The sequence below is a fragment of the Pezoporus occidentalis genome, unplaced genomic scaffold (assembly GCF_034315485.1).
Source record: "Pezoporus occidentalis ecotype Australia unplaced genomic scaffold, CSIRO_AGI_Poc_V1 ctg90, whole genome shotgun sequence".
Classification (NCBI taxonomy): Eukaryota; Metazoa; Chordata; class Aves; order Psittaciformes; family Psittacidae; genus Pezoporus; species Pezoporus occidentalis.
The window spans coordinates 864736-885958 of NW_026916263.1; the positions used below are offsets into that span (position 1 = coordinate 864736).

The 21223-nt window shown below is 36.3% G+C and overlaps 1 protein-coding gene across 1 annotated transcript in view; it reads right to left on the bottom strand.

The window, feature by feature from the left end:
* Positions 1-21223, bottom strand: part of ADGRV1 (adhesion G protein-coupled receptor V1) — a 293458-nt gene that overhangs the window by 249451 nt on the left and 22784 nt on the right. The window contains exons 9-18 of the mRNA XM_062605211.1: positions 20661-20990; positions 17316-17492; positions 16145-16368; positions 7823-7949; positions 7549-7734; positions 6485-6665; positions 5446-5609; positions 4680-4803; positions 4044-4310; positions 1404-1530 (exon numbers count right to left, since the gene is read on the bottom strand). Coding sequence (XP_062461195.1) covers positions 1404-1530; positions 4044-4310; positions 4680-4803; positions 5446-5609; positions 6485-6665; positions 7549-7734; positions 7823-7949; positions 16145-16368; positions 17316-17492; positions 20661-20990 — 1907 coding nt within the window. The remainder of the gene's footprint in view (positions 1-1403; positions 1531-4043; positions 4311-4679; positions 4804-5445; positions 5610-6484; positions 6666-7548; positions 7735-7822; positions 7950-16144; positions 16369-17315; positions 17493-20660; positions 20991-21223) is intronic.

A 21223-nucleotide genomic window follows, 5' to 3' on the forward strand; every position in this document is an offset into this window, starting at 1 on the left:
TCTTTAACAAGGGAAAACACAATTAAATTAATATTCCTTACTGTGAAAAATAATATACAACATTCTGGGTTACTGTGAAAAATAAACACAGGCATGAACAATAAACAATCATCTTTGAAGGCCCACAATTTCACAGTAGAATTCTACTTCCAGGTATACCACAGGCACTTTAGAAAAAAGTTAACCAACACAGGTCCATGCAAAGTAGCACTGTTAAGCTAAACATACATTCGCCTTGTTTTTATTATGTAAATAATAAATTCCAATGTACAACAGTTCAGTAAATTAACATTAAAAACTGATATACCTGGCCAACCTTGGGCAAGGAAGAGGATTATCTACATTTAACCACAAACATTTCTCCCTTTAACCATCAAGTGTCCTTAAACTCTTTCTTATATTGGTATCAAATTCAGATTATACCCTATGTCTTTCAGAAATCTGTGGTTATTCCATGTTAAGAACATAGTAAATAAAAACAGTATTTTTTTTCATAGCTCCCTGATAAGTTAATTTTAGCAGTTTCCAAATGGCAGCATAAATAAAAACTGAGTTTATTAACAGTGCGCTGTACCTAGAAAAAGTGTGCTCCTGTTTGCATAATAAAAAAAAAATCCTGTACAAAGAGGCTGAATGCAAAAAGACTGCTTACCCTATCTGTTCACACTGATCGTGATTTTATATTCTGTCTAGAGCTTCTTAATGAAAACTCAGTGTTTTTACCAAACTGTAATGACATCCCAACTTTTTGGAATGTAACAAGGTAAGATGCAAAACAAACTCATTTCTTAACCCTTCCCATTCCCAAATACATTCCAGTGTCTGGAAGGAAAATATTTTCAGAGATCAGACTAGGGAAGAGTATTTCCAGTCTAGAAGAATGCCATGTATGGACTTTGAGTACAGACTTCCATCTGTAAATAACAGGTAGAAGAAAACCAAACTAACAGAAGGAATATAGTGATACAGGTCATTTGTAGGAAAAAGCTTCAAAGTAGGATGCAAAAAGAAATTAACAACCACATAGTTATATCTATCTGTATTTTGAAAAGTTTTTTTTACTTCTCTGTTAGTCCAGGTTATATTCTGGTCGATCATCTAGATTCTTCTGTATCTAAAGTCTACTGTGACTATAACAAGATAACAGTAACAAGATAGAAAAGTCTTATTTTTTACATTTTAACATTAATTTCTGTATACATTTAAGTATGCACACTCTACTTGATAATATACAATTGATGTCTTCAGTATGTTTACAAATCATTTAATCCAAAATTTGGTAATTTTTTTTCTTTAATATATTTTTATCAAAGTAAACTTGTGTGGGATTAGGTCAAAGTATTATTCATAAAGTGCCACATACATCAGCTAAAAGTACAAAGTATTATTTGAAGTTTACTTACAAAAAATTGTTACTTTTGCCTTCTTCCACTGCCTTCTCTAAAGGTTCCAAGGAGAAAATTCCATTAGGATCATCATTTGCTTCAATAATAACTGTAGCCACTCCAGCCTTGAAGATAACAGTATCCCCTAAAAAAAAAAAAAAAAGTGATTAATGTTATCAAAACTGAAATCAGAAATGGAGGGAACTTGAACACTGAGGGTGTTTCTGTCTCACACTGTTTCTATGCAAACAAAGAAATTAACAGTGGAAAAAACAATGAGTGAAAACCAATAATTGAGATATTTGGTAACAGGCAAATAAGAATAAAAGTACTTCAGCAGCATCTTGTGCAAATAGCAAGACAGGAAAAAAATATGTGACGTGACCAGAGATCTGAGCAGAAATGGTTGTATGAGGGGTAGTATTTCATGTTTGACCAATCGGTCAAGTTAAAAGACACAGACTTGTATTCAGAAATCCCAGCTCTCCTTTAGACCTAGAATAGAAATACTGCACTTAAACACAGGCTAAGGACAATATCTAAAAGTTTATTAAAACCCATATCCCAGCCTATCTGAAAGGAAAAATGCAAGATACCTGTGACACATTGTGGAAGGTAGTAGGACTTATGTGTATTAGCACTATACGGACATTGTAACACCCTCCATATGTCCACAGACGTATACTATTTTCCACTCCCATCCCACTTGTTATCTTATTTAAGAGCATCACACTAGCTTTTGTTCCAAAGTACACAATGTGTTCACTGCTTTAATTTCATACACCTGTATATACAGACCAACATGATTTTCAAAAGGGTTGTAACATTATCTAGGTGTTCCTGCTCTGGCAGGGGGACTGGACTAGATGATCTTTCGAGGTCCCTTCCAATCTCTAGCATACTGTGTGTGTGTGTGTGTGTGTGTGTGTGTGTGTGTGTGTGTGTGTAACAACCAAGGTCAGTATATGCAGCAGATCACAGAAAGAATTTATTTTTTTTTTTTGCTTCCAGGAATGTGTATAGAAATGTTCTGTATTCTTAGTGATTATAGTGAGGCTGCATTATGACATGTTCCTCCTTTCAAAGGGAACCTGCAGCTACCCATTATTGTAGGACCAGTGTGACAGGAGGAAGATATCATCTGCTCCCAGTAAAGCAGTAAGGGAAAATATCAGTAGATCCTGAAGAAAGCTAGTAAAGTGGAAAGAGATCACTGAAGAGAAAATTTAAAAAAGAATGGCTTTGCCCAATAATTTCCATAAGGTTCACTTTGGATACCAGAGTGAATTCTAGCTGACTTCAGCAAACAGATAAGCTACTTTATACTCAAATAATTGATAAAAATTCTCCATAATTCTCTTGCTGTCTGCCACAAACTACTAGGGCAGATGCACTTCAAGATCAGTGAAGCCTTGTGAGCAATTCAGATAGGCCACAGGGTGTCTGCTTTCGTGTGACCTGAAGCACTCCCTTAGTCTCACTAACTGTGAATTGTAGATCATCATAGAAATTAGAGCCAAGACACTTCATATGCATGTCTAAATGAAGAAATATAATTTTACAGTTCCTCATCCCAAACTGAGTCCCTGGTAGGTATTTTACTTTGTGAACGTACTCTAATGTGATGGTATAGTCTTATGGCTAATTGTAATAGTCTTCCTTTTCTTTACTGAATTACAGCCCCTTCAATTCTCACATATTGTTTTGATGACATATTCAGTTCGGGTTTGGTTTGCACTGCAAAGATATGCAGTGCATTCACAGCTGGTTATTACCTTGCAGCTACAGAATAATAGCAACTGAAGGACAGTTTATCATTAAAATTTGCTAACACACCTCAAGATGACTCTGCCACAACCTTAAGTTTTGGGAGGGCTAGAGGTGGAGGGTCTTTATTAAGCAGGCAGACCCCAGGAAATGTTTTTTATACTTATTTTTCTTAGCAATGATCTTTATTCCAGAAGATACCTATTTCAAAAATAGGAATTTGCTGAATAATTTTCTAGCATTTCCTGCTAAATGAAAACTTAAAAAAAATTTAAAAAGACATTATTTCTAAGATAATAAACCCATTCTTTACTTGTGATACACTGCGTAATTTCTATCACACATTTTTCTGTAGATTAAGCCTTTTAAATCAATGTCAAACTGAAAAAAAAGTATGCTTACATTGCACTAATACAAAAAATAAAAGAGACCGATTTAAAAGGTTTTCCTCTAAAACAAGGCACTTCTGTTTGTTTTTACAAAAATCAGGCAGTTGTGTAGTATACGCTGGAACACAACAAAAAATCTAAAATAAGTACTCTTTTCTTAAGACGGCTGCAGTACTAACATTCTTTAGTCTTATGTTTCTGTAGTCAAGTCAAACACACATCTAATTTGGAGCATTTACATTTGAAAAGAGAGCTTCACTCCAGTTATTTTTTGCAGGAAAGGTTTCAGCTGTATCATTTGATTTTTGTTTCCAATTATAAAATTCAAGATGAAAATCCAAACACATTGTATGGGTGCAGTAATTGTATAGAAATACTGAAGCAAAGCTTATTAATACCTGGCATTTATATACTGCTTTATGATAAGACCGAGCTGGTAAAAAAATTGCAAGTGGGGGAAAAGAGGAAAGTTACTAAACAGACATCAAATCATTACTTTTACCTGTAGAATTCAAAAGGAAGATATAAAATGTTTCATCAGTTTCAGGAATATCATCATCATTAATATACACAGATAGGTTCTGCTCTCTTTCTCCAACGTTGAACACAATGACACTCCCCTTTCCACTAGGAACAAAGTCTCCTTCTTCAGCTGTTGCATCTCCATTAACAGTAATATACTGTGCAGCAACAGTGACGTCTGCAGATCCATTCCTTAGGACTGTGAAGTTTGCAACACTTCCTTCTTTAACGCTCACTGTCAGGGGTTCTGAAAACACACAAGCAACAGATCTGAGTTCAAGCCTGAGGTCCTTGCATGTGGTGGCCCGTTTTCTTAATCCTGACAAAGAGGATGCTCCTCCTCTGTGAAACAGAAGGCATGTGTGGAAAATGCATGGAAACACTTGTAGGTACAAGAGAATATTGTTGTACTTAGCCACCTAGCCAATCCCAGTATCAACAAAGTGAATAATAAAATAAGAGAAGGTTCTGAAGGAAACAATACAAATTCAACAGAACAAACATAAAAATGCTTTATACTAGTTCCATTGGGATTAGGACTCAATGACGTGGTCTGTCAATAAAATCTCTTTGAGGTAGCATATGTATTCTACACATAAAATTAGTAATATCTAACCTGCAAAATAAATGGGATCATCATTCCTTGTAATCTGTAAAATTGCACTGGTTATATTGCCCAGCCTGGCTCCACCAGTAGCATTGAATAAGCTGATGACAAATACTTCCATCTCTTCAGGCACCTGAAGGAGAAAGCATCACCAAATTAATTACTTAGATACAAACCAATTAATTAATTAAAATGCACAGCTAAGGGGGTTAACAAAACAGACATTTCCTAGTGTTGTTTTTATTTACTGATCCTCAAGTGTGTCAAATGACAGTTCATAAGACAGAAATCATCACAGTGTAAAATCCTTGTAATAAGTCCCCTTACTTAATAAGTCCTTGTAATAGGTTTTTTCTGTTGTACAGATGAACTAGAAGTTATCTAAAAGTTTCCGCCTTCTGATACATGTAATTTACTCTCACAGCTTTACTTATTATTAATCATTTGCATTCTTTCTTATATTACTTCAAAAATATCAGCATTAAAATTAGGATTTCTGCTATCAAAATAAGGCTTTTATTCAAATTAATTATCTTTAATTTAACCACATTCAATTACTCTCTGCTTATAACTTTATTTATAGGTATGCATGGATTCTCAATTTTTTTTTGATTTGCTGAAGTAATCTCAGTATTACCCAAGTATTTTGCTTTTCCCTACAAATACTTATCAGGCTTTTAAAACACAGACATCCCTTCTTTCTCCTTAAATTGTAATGTTCTAGCATTTACTCTTTGCCCATATACTCACACAAGAACACTGTAAAAATGTTTACCTCATCTGGCAGTGAGTAAATGGTGATATTTTTTGAAGACTCCAGATTATCAAAGAAAATAGTCCCTTGCTCTGGATAGATGTCATTGGTACATGCTGGGTCAACAACCCAAGACACACTAACATTGCCATAGTTTCCTTGGTTTCTTATAACTCTGTATGCTGCTAAAAAAATCAAACATATACAGTTAGTGCATTTTCAGAAGAACTCAAATGAAAAAGATCAGCAAAGCTGAAACGAAGAAAAAGGAAATAAGTAAATCCACTTCTTGAAAAACTAATAGGTAAGAGCACTGTACAAACTGACAAAGATAGAACATCTAAGCAGTCGAAACTTGCTCAAATTTGTTATTTGTTATAAGCCTGTAAATATATTTGATAATTGAAAAGAGATAGATAAATTGAAGTCATCCACATGAATCACAAAATCATAGAATGGTTTGGGTTGGAGGGGACCTTAAAGCTCATCCAGTTCCAACCCCTGCCACAGGCAGGAACACCTTCCACTAGACCAGGCTGCTCCAAGCCCCATCCTTGTCCAGTCTGGCCTCACCACCCTCAAAGGGAAAAACTTCTTCCTAAAATCTCATCTCAATCTCCCCTCTGTCAGGTTAAAGCTATTCCCCCTTGTTCTGTCCTTACAAGCCCTTGTCCAAAGCCCCTCTCCAGGTTTCTTGTAGCCCCTTTAGGCATTGGAAGCTGCTCTAAGGTCTCCCCAGATAGTTTATTTTAAATATGAATATTTAACTCTATTCTTCTCTCACATAGCACCCTATGCGTTGTGCTCTGCAAGCAGAGCTACTACCTCCAGGCTGCACTTAGCACACACATCAATACCCTGTCCCTCCTGCCTGGTATATTCTCTAGTCATTTTTTTTACTGGATTGATCCCTCTGGCTTCTCAGGCCCACCGCACATCATGCTAGCACTGTACCATTATGGAAACTCCCGAGTGAAGACTAGTCAGAGAGGTGAAATGGGGAACAGAAGCCCTGCAGAGGCAGGGAGCAGATAAAGCAGTAACTAATAAATAGAATTACCAGCATGGACGATTTCTCCTTTGCTTTCCTTTATCGTTATTGATAGTTCATCAGGTAGAAACTGAATAACACCATGTGGGTCATCATTCTTCAGAATGGTTATATTGACCCTTGTGGCATTCCCCAACTTGCCTGGCATTTCACTGTAGCCACTGAGGACTACAGAATATATCTCATCCAGCTAGAAGATGGAAAACTCAGTTAGAACAAAAAGACATATTCAGTATTCACATCCAAAACAAATGGGCAAACGTCCACAGTACCTGGCCTGGCAGAAAGAGATACAATTTTAAACAAAAGGAAATCACACACACTTTCTACATGCACAACGTGTTTGCACATTGCCAGCAGAACAAAGAAATAGTAACAAATTGCTATCTATCTCTGCTAGCACCATTTCCTCAAAATATCTATCATTATTGTAGGCAAGGACTTATTTTATGTACTTAACTTAGAATCACTTAGAATCAATTCACCACTGCGAGTATATTTGTAATGCTCCTGAAATGCATTTTTTTCCGTAAGATTTGTTAATTCGTGACTTTATAACAGGGAAAGCAAAGATTTTAAAAGCATTGGCAGCAAGCTAATTCAAGAAGAATGCATCAGCTTGCTTTGTTAGTCTAATGGGTCTTTGTACATTATCTATTTCCTGAAAAACACTCACAGATAATGCTTCAAGGGACATTAAAACCAGCATAGCATCTATGTATCTGTATGGCAAATATTAGCTAGACTGGTGAGCACTGAGTGAAACCAGCAGACAATTACTAGAGAAGAAGCAAAAAAGTAAGTGGTTCTCCATACAGTTCAAGTGAACAATGGCACTCTTTACTAGACAATATAATAGATAACATATATGGATTCAATATGGAAATGTTTGAATTCACAGAAAAAAAATCCATTGAGGACATTAAACCCAAAGACATCTTCTGTTCATCCAGATATCCCCGGGAAGGCATTCTGCAGAAAAACCATTACACATGTGTTGTGTTCCTATATATTCGCCTGTGTTTTATATGCCTGTGAACACAATTTGAAGAAAGAAAAATATTAACTTTTACCTCTGGAATCCCATCCATCCTTGTCAGAAGAGTAATTATGATCTCTCTTTCACCAGGTTTAAACTCCAAAATCCCTGTGCTTCCGTAAAACTCATTAGTATCTCTTGGTTCTACAGTGTAGCGTAGAAACTGCCTTATGAGACTTCCTCTGCTGCGGACAATCTGCAGTTCAACAGACTCCCCTTCCTGTAAGAAAGGAAATGCAGCTTTTTACTAGCACTCTGCTCAAGCTACGTTATCCATAATTATTAAAGGAAACTACTCAGATAGCTACCTTGATACTGTAGGGACCTCTGGAAGAGGGAGAAAATTCAAATAATCCTCCAGGATCATCATTTTCCAAAATAATAATTTCGCAGGTAGTAAACCCATATTTCAGTATTTGATTTTCCACATTAACCCTGAGAAATGAAGGCAAGAGGGTTTTTTGAGTGGCAATTATTGTTTCTCAAATAAAGACACACCTGTGTGAAGGACATCAGAATATTGATCAATTTTACAAATATATTATTGAAACAATTACCTGCAAATAATAATATTAATTAAGAAAGACATATCAGTATGTTTTATCCATTTATAAGGAGAACCTTCGCTTCTAAAGAAATTTTGTTTTCTGACTAGTTTTCATAGTTGGCAATTTTGTTTTTTTTTATCAGACACCCACAAAACAAACAAGAAAAGATACAGAATGGGCAGCAAGAAGTTAGAGTCACATTTAGTATTACCTTGCATATGGATCAAAATACAAGGGATAATCCAAAATCACTTACACAAACCAAAATTACATTGACAACTACATATTCTTACCCTTTTCCACAAGATTTACTACTGCTACAAATAGGAAGAGACTTGCTCCTCAATAATGTGGATTTCATGAGTGTTAACCTACTTTTCCTACTACCTGTAGGATCCCAGCCTGGCTCTAGGAAGTGCTGGACCTACTGTCAGTAGCTCAGACTCACTCCTCTTCTCCTCCCTTACTCACAAACCCTGTATACTCCTAAAACCTATGCACCTAAAAGCTTGTGGTGAAGGGTGCAGGTACGATCAGACAGAGCTCCTCTTGGGGGAGGATTTCTCACCCTGGGCTACTGCCACACCATCCTGGTCTTACTCATGGACACGAACAGGCCATATCTGACAGAAGAAGGAAACCCTGTGCATTTCTTGCATTCACTTCCTCAGATGTGGTAATTTTCAATTACATTGTTTTAAGTTCACCGCATAAAAAATGCCAGGACTATTACTGAAGAATGGAGACTGACGGTTTGGATATGGCTTATTATATGGTGGTTTATATATTTAGATTTCTGAGCATCTTCCCTCTTTCCTGAAGAAAATGTCAACGAATTCTTCGTCCAACATATTATAAATACATTTATGGTTTCACTGTACAGCAACCCAGACTTTCATGAAACACTCTTCCATATAGACAGAAATGTAATCTATTATAGCCAATGTTTGAAATCAGTTCCAGAACTGTTTCCACAAACACTCCATAAATAACTGGGACACCCCCATCCACCCCCCCAAGTTAAACATCAGTGTATCTTGCAGCAAAGCCTAAATTGAAGATACAAGATGGAAAATAGGAAATACCTTTTTAAAAAGGTAAAAAGTCATGTTTACTGTACATAAAAAATGTCAGCAGACACAATAACTTATGTTAACATAAACTAAACGTAGGTTATTAAAAACCAAGATAACTACAGAAAACAACCTCTTTATAATTCCAGTCAGTTCAGTCATTTAGTTTGGGCAAATTGTATTTCTGGCAGTTTAAAACAACTAATCCATTATTGCATCAAACGGTTCAATATCAAACACTAAGCCATGCATTCATAACTTTCATCATTCACAGATCCTAAATAAAGAAACACCTTCAAGCAATAACCCCATGCCATCAAATGAAACACCAAAGGGCAAGCATGCATTATCTGATGAGATGCAGAAGACGTGATTCCTGAGGGGAAAAGAAATGATAAAGGCAGATTCTGTCCAAAGCAAACTAAGCAAACTCTTATAAAACAAAGTATTGATTCACTGAAGACAAACCACAGTTCACTGCACTTACCCAAAGTACACGACAAACCTTTCTGTCTCTACCCTGTCAACACAGAAAGAAAGAAATAAAGAAAGGGGATGGGGGAAGGAATAAAAGTGCCACTTGCTACAATTTCAATGGTACTAATCTTAGAAAAGAATAATAATAATTAAAAAAACACAACCAAACCACACAAAAGAAAACATAAAGCTTTCTTTTTCCTTTCCAAACACTTATAGCATTCATTTTATGAGAACGCTACTTGCTTGGCATTTTCCTGTTTACAAATGGGAGCAAGTGGACAGCTCCCACTTAGGAAAAATGATGCCATGACCAATTCAGTATGCCAAGACCCATTCATGGTTCACCCTACCAAGCACTCCTCCAAGAGCTCGATTACTGCCAGCCTCTGTGCCTGCACACAACGGCACCAGAAACTCAGATTTATAAATAGCCCTTCTTTAAAAAAATATAAAGCATCTACATGCCTCCACGACGTGTTGCTTCATCAATCTGCCAAAGTAACTGCCAAAAGCAGATAAGCACAGTGGGAGTTGCAATGAGTACATATGAAATATTATTTTGGCACTAAATTACATCAAACTTTATTTTTAACAATTTTTCAGTTAACCAAATTATCAAAGTAAAATAGCAATATAAAAATATAACAAACAAAAATACAAAAATAAGAAAAGAGTATTTGCTAATCTCTTAATTGGTCCATTTTGGCCACGCACTTACAATAAACAAGAAGTCAGATAAAGGACAGTATTGTTCTGCAATGGCAACCATGAACTTGCCTTTCTTAATCTAAAATAAAATACATATTACATATAAAACCTGTATCTCCTATCAAAATACTGTAAATGGATTACCACAGCATTTACAAACTGACATACTGACTTCATTAGTCTCAAAAAAGAACTCAGATTCAGAATTCAGTAGAAACAAGAGTTTAACCAAAAGTTTGAGAAAATAAAGCAAAAACACTGCTCTATTCATTCTTTTAAGAGATCTGAGTTAATGGAAATTTCTCTTTGATTTCCAATGTGGCTAGATTTAAAAGACTATATATTGCGACATTCTCCTTTCTTTCAGAAACATATGCAGAAGTGTTACAGAACCATCAAAGCATCAATACAATGAAAAGATTAAAGAGAAAATGCCAGAGCCAAAATTTATGCTAGATTTTTATTATACTGCTTTTAATGCTAAAACTTAATTATATCACTAAGCTCTTAGTAATATAATTTACAACATAGAATACAAACAAGCCATTATGTCAAGTGAGTTCTTGATATGTATGTATAAGTTTAAGCAGCTAAGATATAATCCTTCAGAAAGTGACAGGGCATATCAAAAATAAATGATCCTTCAGCTTTATGAAGTTATACTGCATGAGTCCAAACAAAGCTGAACACCCTCTCTGTGAAGAAATTGCTCCTAATACCCAATCTAAACCTCCTCTGGTGAAGCTTGATGCCATTTCCTCCTGTGTTATATCTCATTACATGGGAGCAGAGACCAGCCTCCTCCTGCCTACACCCTCCTTTCAGGTAGTTATAGAGAGTGATAAGGCTCCCCTGAGCCTTCCCTCCTCCAGACTAACCCCCCCCGCCCCAGGTCCCTCAGCTGTTCCCTATTACCCTTGTGCTCCAGGCCCTTCACCAGCTCTGTTGCCTTTCTCTGGACCCACTCCAGCACCTCAATGTCTCTCCTGTAGTGAGGGGACCAGAACTGAACACAGGATTCGAGGTGTGGCCTCACCAGTGCCCAGGACAGGGGGATGATCATTGCCCTGGCCATGCTGCCACACTGGTGCTGATACAGGCCAGGATGCCACTGGCCTTCTTGGCTGCCTGGCACAAGCTGGCTCATGTTCAGATGTTAGTCAGCACCCCCATGTCCTTTTTGTGAGCAGCTTTCTGTCTCATTGGGAAAGCCACTTGCCTTTCTTTCTCCTCAGCTTAACTTTTTTCTGTACAATGGCCATCTGTTGACATGAAATTTCATTTTATCAGACAGCATAAGCGCTGGCAATGTTTATGATGCTGATATAAGAAATGCAATCTCAAAGTGTTTGTTTAACTGTGCTTTCTGTGATGAAACAGCTGTAATAAAACAGTTCCCATATAACATATCTCATGTGAAACTACTCTTCATTAGGGAAACCATTTATTAAAAAAAAAACAACTAATTGTTATTTAGCAAGAACTACAGATTAGTTAGGACAACTAACAGAAGCTTCAAAATGTTTCTTGCACTTTTTTTTTATGCATAGAGTACTACAAAATAGCAGAAAGAAGATTTCTACTAAGTTTAAAGCAACATGCCAATTTCAATGTTATCAACAAAACACCACTGCAAATAAAATAAGAATTATTAGCATATGCAATGTCATCAAATTTGATAGCTTTGGACTAAGGTTTGGAATTCTCCAGAAAACAAATGTTTTGAAAGGCACCTGAGAAACTGATTTGTAATTGTGAATCTGTATTGCTGTTACTCTTAAAAACACTCTTCTCTAAAAACTTTCCTTTCTATCAGGGTATCTCAGAAAAGGTGTATTCTGATTGCTTGTGGAATGTGACTCAATATGCTTCCTAGATCTGTAGTCAATGTCCACTCCTTCTTCAATTTTTTCAGGATTAGCTACTGATTTAACTAAGGGCAGGACCTAGCTTTAAAGTAGGATTTGCTACATTATAAAATCCACACTGCTTCTCATCAGAGGGAACACCTTCTCTCCAGGTTTAATCCAACAATTATTTCATTTTGGAGGCTATTTAATTTTTGTTACTCATAGCAGGAGATATTCTTCTAAAACTAATAAAAGTTATTGAGCAGCACTCAATTAAACATTCTAGAAAAAAGTCTTATTTAAACATTCAGGCAAAAGTCTGATCAAGCCCTTGAAGGAAAAAGACAATGTTTTACAATTAAGAGTTCATTCATATAGCATCACATGTATTACTTAATAGAAAAATTACTTAAGAAAGATAAACACAGTTTTGAAACAGACACTAACCACAGGATATCACAAAGTTAGGAAAAATCTCAGCTCCGTGAAACAGCATATTAGTGTTTCCCTGTATGCCAGTGCAGACAGCAACCCAAAAGATGTAAATATTACTTGAGCTCTGAATTAAGGACCATAGGCAGTATGCACTGCTTTAAACGGGCCTTCTATGATTTGCTAATTTTTTGTCATGAAATAATCTCTTAAAAACTAAAACATTACACTGACATCTCACAATGAAACAGTCAAACCTGTGTTTTGCTTTTGCAATTAAAAAAAAAAATCTATTCTCTAAATTTACTCAAGATACAATTTAAGCCTTGTATCACATCACAGAAATCACTAGAACTATAAAAATCCCCCCATTACCTTGCTTCAGTTTTGCTTTATTACATATAGTAAACAAGATTTATGTTTCAACATATGTATATGAATCTGTTTTGGTATCCAAAATCATGAGTCATGACTCAAAGAAAAAAAAATTGAGCATAAGGACAATTTCAACAGTTACCTGTTCATGGATTATCACTTTCACAAATTAAAATCAATGTATTGGTATATTGCTGTTTGCAGATCCCAAGGTCCACAAGCTCTCACTGTCAGCAAACACAACCTGCATGCTATAGAGGTCCTGGCCCTTCACTTGTGCCCATTGACAAATTGATAGTTGTGTATCTGCACTGTACTGAGGGGGAGATGACTGCCAACAGAAGTTGCTGTGCAGAAGGCAAAAACACCAACCAGATTTTTAGAAAACTGATTTCTATTTGTGGTTACCAGGTAAACTGAACAAAGCTAGTATGTATATATGCTTTCAGAAAGCATGCATATAATTTCCATAGCCTGTTCCACCCACATTCAATAAGAAGACCAAGGCCTCTTCTTTCTTATACAAATTTCACTACAGACATACGGTTGTATTTATGTTTGGTCTCAATGCAGGCCTATTCAAATATGGGCAGGCGTTCAGCCTGAGCTGCTCCAAAAGAAAGAAAATATGAAGAAGCTTCAGCAGGTACAGGATTGTCTCGCATCTTTATTACTTATCTGTCTTCTTTGGAAGCATATTCTTCATGATATACATTGGCCTCCATTTTGTGGACAGAATTTAGAGTTATTTTTAACATCTATGGCCTACAGACAGAAGCCATACAGCAAGGAAGAAAATACTGTTTTTAATGGCTTAGTTTCTTTCAAAGCTCATTTAAAATGTAAAATGCCTTAACAACACCACTGAGTTGTAAATAACATAACCTTGTTAAAACTAATTATTTTTATTATTTTATCCATGCTATTACTAATTGCAGTAAATAGAATGCTTATGAACACATGTCTATGTCTCTGGTTCCATTAAGGTTCTTACATGTTCTATTTTCCTACTGACTTACGCTACAATTTATAAAACAGTACAAGCACATCCACAGCACAGTGCCTTTTTGTTTTCATGCTAATTCACTACTGCTGTGAGGTGCTGGCTCCCAGCCCTTGAAAACTGAAATCTTCTGTTCATCCACAAAATAGAAACTGTGCAGAAGGCAATACCACAGGCTTACACACATAACCCTGCCAGTATTCTTCAACATCGATTTGAAGAGTCATCTCCAGTGCTGAAAGGATGATCTTTGCAATCATGTCATTCTTGGCTTCTGCTAATGTTGAAGTTGCCAGGTTTCACTCTTAGCCTTCAGTGACACTAGCCAGGTCTAAAGTTCAGACTTTATCTCCTCCTTGCTTACTTTTTTTCTACAGGCCAGATGACCTGTTCTTTACTTCACTCTCTGACCTTGCCAAGTGCGGGAAAGCTGGTTACTGCTGGTACACTTTTTACCAGCCACCTGCTGCTTCCACCATACACAGTAAAGGCAGAACACTGGTTATGTTTGTTCAGCTGCCAGTTCAATCATCATTGCAGCTATTGTTTTCAAGACGCATGCTAGACTTACTACTCAGAATGAGCAGCAGAAAGCTGTAGTTTCACACACAGAGCTGTCAGAACTTGAAAAGTTATTTTTTTTATGCTGTCCACTTCCTCTATCTACTTATTTGTTTCCTACCCTTTCACTTGAATATTTTGGTCACCATACACAACTTCTTCACAGACAGGTTGAATGGGGCTTTGGGCAACCTGGTCTAGTGAAAGTGTCCCTGCCTGTTGCAGGGGGTTGGAAATGGATGAGCTTTGAGATCCCTTCCAACCCAAACCATTCCACAATTTCATTATTAGTGTTTCACTTTGTGCCAGAGACTCTAATTAACTCCTTTGGATGAAGCAGTTTCATCCGCAGGAAGGAAAGCAGAGAACTGCTGCCAGCAGCCTCCATTTGTTTTTGTCTTGAGCAGGACTGTCTTTCCAATGCAGGGAGTAGTCATGGTAGAATGAAATAACTCATGCTGCACTAGATGCATCCCACAGCCAGCTTTTGCAGAAGCAGGCCAATCCTGTAATGGAATAACATTTTTTCTGTGTGATAGAATGATGATCAAAAACCAGGCTTTCCAAATCAGCATGAGCAACAGTTTGAGGGTGGTTGCTGGTTTGCTAGTATGTAATCAACATGGATATCTGGTGTTGAAAATTCCAAGAACTAGTCTGTGCTTTCTATATAAGAAAAGAATACTTCTGCAAAAGATAAGGACTGTATAAGTAGTAGATGTTCAATGCAGATGCTGCAACTGGCAGATCCCTATTAGTATGCTTCCAAAAAAATTGGAAAAATGTATATTAGACTACTAGCAGGTAGTAGAAGTGGTGGTATTTCTAAACTATACAGACAACCAAATTGTTGGAAGCAGCACAGAAGACGCAGCCAAGATTCTCCTTCTAGTAAATCAAAGAGGAAATACAGCCCTGGATATGAACTAATTTAAGTATTCTGAGTAGCGTTCACACACAGATAATAGCATCTCCTGAGGTCTCTTACAGCCTTAATTATCCTTTAATCCTAATCTCGTACAGAAGGGAGATTAAAACACTGTGCTTCAGAAACACCATCGCCCTCTTTGTAACCAAAGAGTGTAGTGATAGTCACACTGGAATATTTTGGAAGCCAAGAGCTGTGAGGAAGTATCTAATTACTAAGAGCAAGCAATACTGAACGTGCAGATCCAACAAACAAAAACCTGATCCAATTATGCAACAATACCCTAGCTATAAATCTTTTTCTGTCAGAAACACAGTTATGTATTGCTTTCTACTCATCATCTTTTTCTCCATTATCTCACTGAATATTACTTTTCTGAGAAGATACATGTTTTAACCAACAGCTGTAATTAAAGATCAAAGCTGAAAGAACTTTCTAAATAGCAGACATTACTTTCATCAAAATATCAACAAAATTAGATAATAAATACCACACAGTTTCTTTCATTGATCTGTCGTCAAAGAAGAAGCCATACACAGGGCATCAAGGGCCTAATATTCATTCAGTCACTTATAAACACAATACAGGCAATGCCTCTAATTAATACTGCACTAATTTGTTAGATATTCATTATTACAACTGATATATATGAAAAAGGTTAGGGTAAAATACCTGTCCAGAGTTAGCAACACTGTTTCATTCATTTCAGGTACATCATCAGCTTTAACAGTAATGTTGATTGTAGTATCACTTTGTCCAGATAAGAAAACAACAGATCCATTAAAAGGACTTATATCATCATGTGTTACTGCCTTTTGATTGAGACCAGAGGGTTTCAAACTCCAGAACACAGTTGCTTGGCCATCAGTCCCATCTCGATGCAATGCAATGGAAACCTATGAAACACATGAGTTTCTTGTGATTTGTAAAACCAGATAGTTTTTTTTACTCATACCTGTGTATAAAATGTGAAATCAAAGATGGCATATCAACAAAAGTATATACTTTTAACCACTTAAAATATAGTGGACAAGCCAGATTATTAATATAACAAATCACTAAGCAACCATAAACACAAAAAGGGACTGATTTAATCTCATCAAGACACAACCTAGGGTTTAAATGTAACTACAGTAATTTTACTCTGGTGGTTATAGTACAGAGGAAATCTGCTTAAGGAAACTTTGCTTAAGGAAATCAGCAGTTTTAACCTGAGAATGAGAAACAAGTTATCTGATTCAGGATTTGTGGGAAGATATCAGTGAAGACAACTAGGGGAAACAGAGAAAATGTATGAAAAAAACATTTCAAAAAATGTTTCTCAAGCTGGGACTGAAGCACCCAGATGGGTGGCAATGCTCTTGAAAATACTTTTTTGGGTTCTCAGAAACCTAAAAAGCACCACTGTTGGAAAACACACCCAGCAAGCTAAATGACATGTTCACATTTAAGTAAGTCAGCTGTAAGATACAGACATTAACATGAAATTTAGGAGCAGTATCATTACTACCTTTGCAGTTGGTGAGAGAGATTCTCTGCAGCATCTTTAGCTCCTTGTAATGATCAAGACCTAACCAGTTTTAGACACTCAGAGAGAAAGCAAAGCTCAACATTATTTTTCTGATAATGGCTAACAGATTACTTCAGACCTTAGCTTTACAAGCACTTTTTTGCCTTTTTTGTTTGTTTGCAGTTTCTTTAACTGTTTAAAGCAGGGGAATATTTGGGATCAGGCAGAACTAGAGGAAGGATTTTTCTTGATTAACTTTCAAATGTTACACTGAGTATGGCAAACTTTGCTCATCTAAATAAATGTTCTATATTAAGGGACAATATCACTTACCACTGTAGCAGGGGAATCTTCTGGCTCAGAAAGAATAATTGGAAGATTGCTAGTAAAGCCTATTTCTCCATTTGCAATATCTGGAGTAACCCTTAGAGAAACATTTTGAATCTCGCCTAATCTAGGACTCACAGGTGGGACTGGAGGAATTCTATTCACCAGCTCAACAGTTTCCAGCTGTAGGAAAAAGAAAGAAAGAAAAAACAGCTAAATAAGAAGCCTTACTACCAAGTTAGAACAATTCTGACATTTCAGAATAAGTTTCATATGCAGGGAGCAAAACATTTCCAGAACAACATTTTCTTACGCAAATGTGCAAGTGAATGTCAAAGAAATGAAGTGGGTATCATTGAGTTTTGTCAGGAGAATGGTATACCTCCCAGACAACGCATGTCTGTGTCCACAACTAGATGTCTCTGTCCACAACAGAGAATGAACATTCAAGAACGGATAAGTCACTGCTAGAACCTTATTCATATAAGGGTACTGATGTATACTTGGTACAGGCCCAAGATATTGCCCTGAATTTTTTGTGCCATGCATTGAAAATTTCATGAAGTCACTGGATCCATAATAATTTACAGACTTGGTGAAGCCAAAGAATGATCTAATCTTTCTTCACTCATACAGTTTCAAGGACTTCTCTATTTATAAGAATTGATACACTCAAACCTGCATTCAGAATTGAAAATCAGTAGAATATTTCAAAACTGTAATCTCCTCTTGTTACTGTATTCCTGATGATTTATTTACTAGTATAAATAAATATATACAATATATACAATATATGAGAAATAGAAAAATGTTTACCCTTTCTTTAAATGGAACATATCACTCCCTCAACCCAGCAACAGTACTGACATAGCAAGGAAAGCCTGTTTAAATAGTTCTTTCAAATACAGAATCATAGAATCATAGAATAATTAGGGTTGGAAAGGACCTTAAGATCATCTAGTTCCAACCCCCCTGCCGTGGGCAGGGACACCTCACACTAAACCATATCACCCAAGGCCTCGTCCAACCTGATCTTGAACACTGCCAGGGATGGAGCATTCACAACCTCCCTGGGCAATCCATTCCAGTGCCTCACCACCCTAACAGGAAAGAATTTCCTCCTTATATCCAATCTAAACTTCCCCTGTTTAAGTTTTAACCCATTACCCCTTGTCCTATCACTACAGTCTCTAATGAAGTCTGTCGTGATACCATTTATACCATGTGCTTCTGTCTACATGCATCATTATAATAAATGTTCCCACAACTGATTTGCATATACTTCTGCATACGTTCCACTAGTGCATGAACCACCAATGACAACTACCTTTTAACTCCCACAAGAATGTTTTTTGCTTGGAGTTACCAGATGTTACCGTATAGAAAGGTTTCGCTGGAGGAGGGGAGAGTGGCCTTATCTAAATCCATACAGTGATCATGAATCACCATTTCAACCGATGAGTTTTAAATCCCTTCAATTCTTAAACCTAAACTATATAAAATAATTGGGCTGTATGATACTTTGTTCTACCATTGCTTGAGTAACACACTAAAATATTCATGACCATTTTATATGATGACAGCTGGAACTGTTATACAAATACTGTATTCAGTAACTGATTCTCAGGCATACTAGATAGTTACTGAGAGTATGAGGAACATGTGGTGGGTCTGCTTGTTTCACTTGTTTTCAAAGTCTTTTTTTAGACCAGGCACTGATCCTGAATTAACAGTAGGCAGGAGGACCACTGTGTGGTCATTAGCTCAGTAACGTTTCTGAAACACTACACAGCTGAAACAATTCATTTTTGTAAATGATTCTAATCCTGGATAGTAACTTCGAGATTAAAGTAGAAATTAATGAAGAACTAGGTTGCTGTTTAGGGATTTTTTTTTTTTTTTTAGCTCAGTGTTTCTTTGAAAGCAACTCAGCTCATCAGGAGAAAAGAATACACTGTGAACTTAATAATGACAAGTAGTCTATTGCATTAGTAAATCTTCCTGCCTATACCAAAAACTGCACTTCAGACTAAAGTATATTATTTAATTGAAGATGTCACTGAAGAATGTTAATCTTGGTTTTCCAGTTCTTCTCTGTTCTCTAGTTGTGTTTAAGCACAATTTCCTCCTCAAATCCTCCTCCGTGATTTGAGTCAATCTTTTACTGTGCCTAGTAGAAACTCTATAATCTCATTCTAAACATGTTCGCTGTGATGATTGTTTATTCACCATATAGAAGGATTGTTATAGTGATAAATTGGGGTATTTTTCTTCCTTCTCCAAATGAATTATTTTTCCTGGAAAGCTCCTCTGATTTTGTTTATTCAAATAAAAAGATTTTTATGCTTCATGGAGAAAGTACAGAACATCCATCACTCCCCCCCCCCCCCCCCCCCAGAAAGCCATAGTTTGAAAAGCTCGGCAAACTGCCTGAATTCTGAAATAGCTTTTCTATGTGTGTTTTGTTCACAGTCCACACTGCAATGCTATTTATAATTAATTTTAAAATGGCTTGGAAATAGATATTTCAATTCTGATGATGATCTTTCATGCAGATGTAAAACATACTAACCTATTCTAGTATTCCAGAAGGCAATTACCTACCTAAATGAATGCAAAAAAGATTAATAATAGTAAAGCAACTACATAATTCTGGTAATATAATTTTTTTTCAGAGAATGAGGGAAGGAGGTAGAATGAAGAAATTTTTCAAGATCCCAGAAGCAATTAAAACATCCCCAGTAGTTCTGTAGTGTGGTTTTCTCCAGTGAAAAAGGAAAACCTTCACTGGAAAATGAAACTTTTTCTTTAAATGTTTCTTCTGGAAATACATTTTTTTGTCAAGAACATAGTTTTAGTGACTTTTTCCAGCCAGTTTTAATTGGCAATGTCAGAAGCTATCTTCTTACAAATAAAAAAAAAAAAAGGAAAAAATTGGCTAAATTTATAATTTCTAAAGTTCTGCATGCTTCCGTAATTTAAGAACCTTTGTTCTGTTAAATTGAAAGCCAAGTAGTAGACAGAAAGCGGCAAAGAAATATGCCGCAAAAGGTAACTAACTTCTGCAACACTGGTCTCATTTTGTCAAATTCCATGATTAATACCTGAATACAGTCTACTTTTGAAAAATGGTGTAATTAGTAAATAATTCATAGGAATAAAGATCTTTATGGCATATTCATGGAAGCCGTCTCTAAATAAGGAAGTTTATCTACTGAACTAATCACTTCTTTCTGTTTTATTTATTAACAGGTTGGATTATTTTAATTAAATTAAAAGTAAGGAGCCACTACTAAATTATCTCTTTTACATTACACAGGCCAAATAAACCCCAAAACATAACTGCAATACCTGTACGAGGAAATGGGCCCCATTTTGAAGAAATGCGTCATTTCTTATTGGTATATTTAAAGTATTTTGTGTTTTTCCTTCTGGAAAGATGAGACTATTTCTTCTAGATGTATTTAGAATGCCATCTTTTGCTCTCGCAGGATCTAGAGCTCCAGCTGGAATATACAGTGCAGTATAAACCAACTGCACGTCTCCAACCACTCCTCTCTCCCTTCCAAAACTCAAGGATAAAAAGCGTCCAGTAGGATTACTCTCAATCTTCTGATTCTCCAAAGGATAAAATTTTATTAGGCCATAAACATCATCACTGTCCTGAATGTAAAACAGAAGCTGCAAAACAGAAAACAGCATCAATTACTCTATTCTACAGTTAACTACACACCATAGTTTTCATGCTTTCACAAAAGCCTGTGCTGACTGTCATCATACATTTTTCTCTTTAGTGAATTGGCACTCAAGAAACAAATCAGATCTATAGCCCCAAACAATACGTTGTACACAAGCACACAACAGTGACAGTGGCAACTCTCCCACTATGCATCATCCATAGCAGCCAAAGTGAA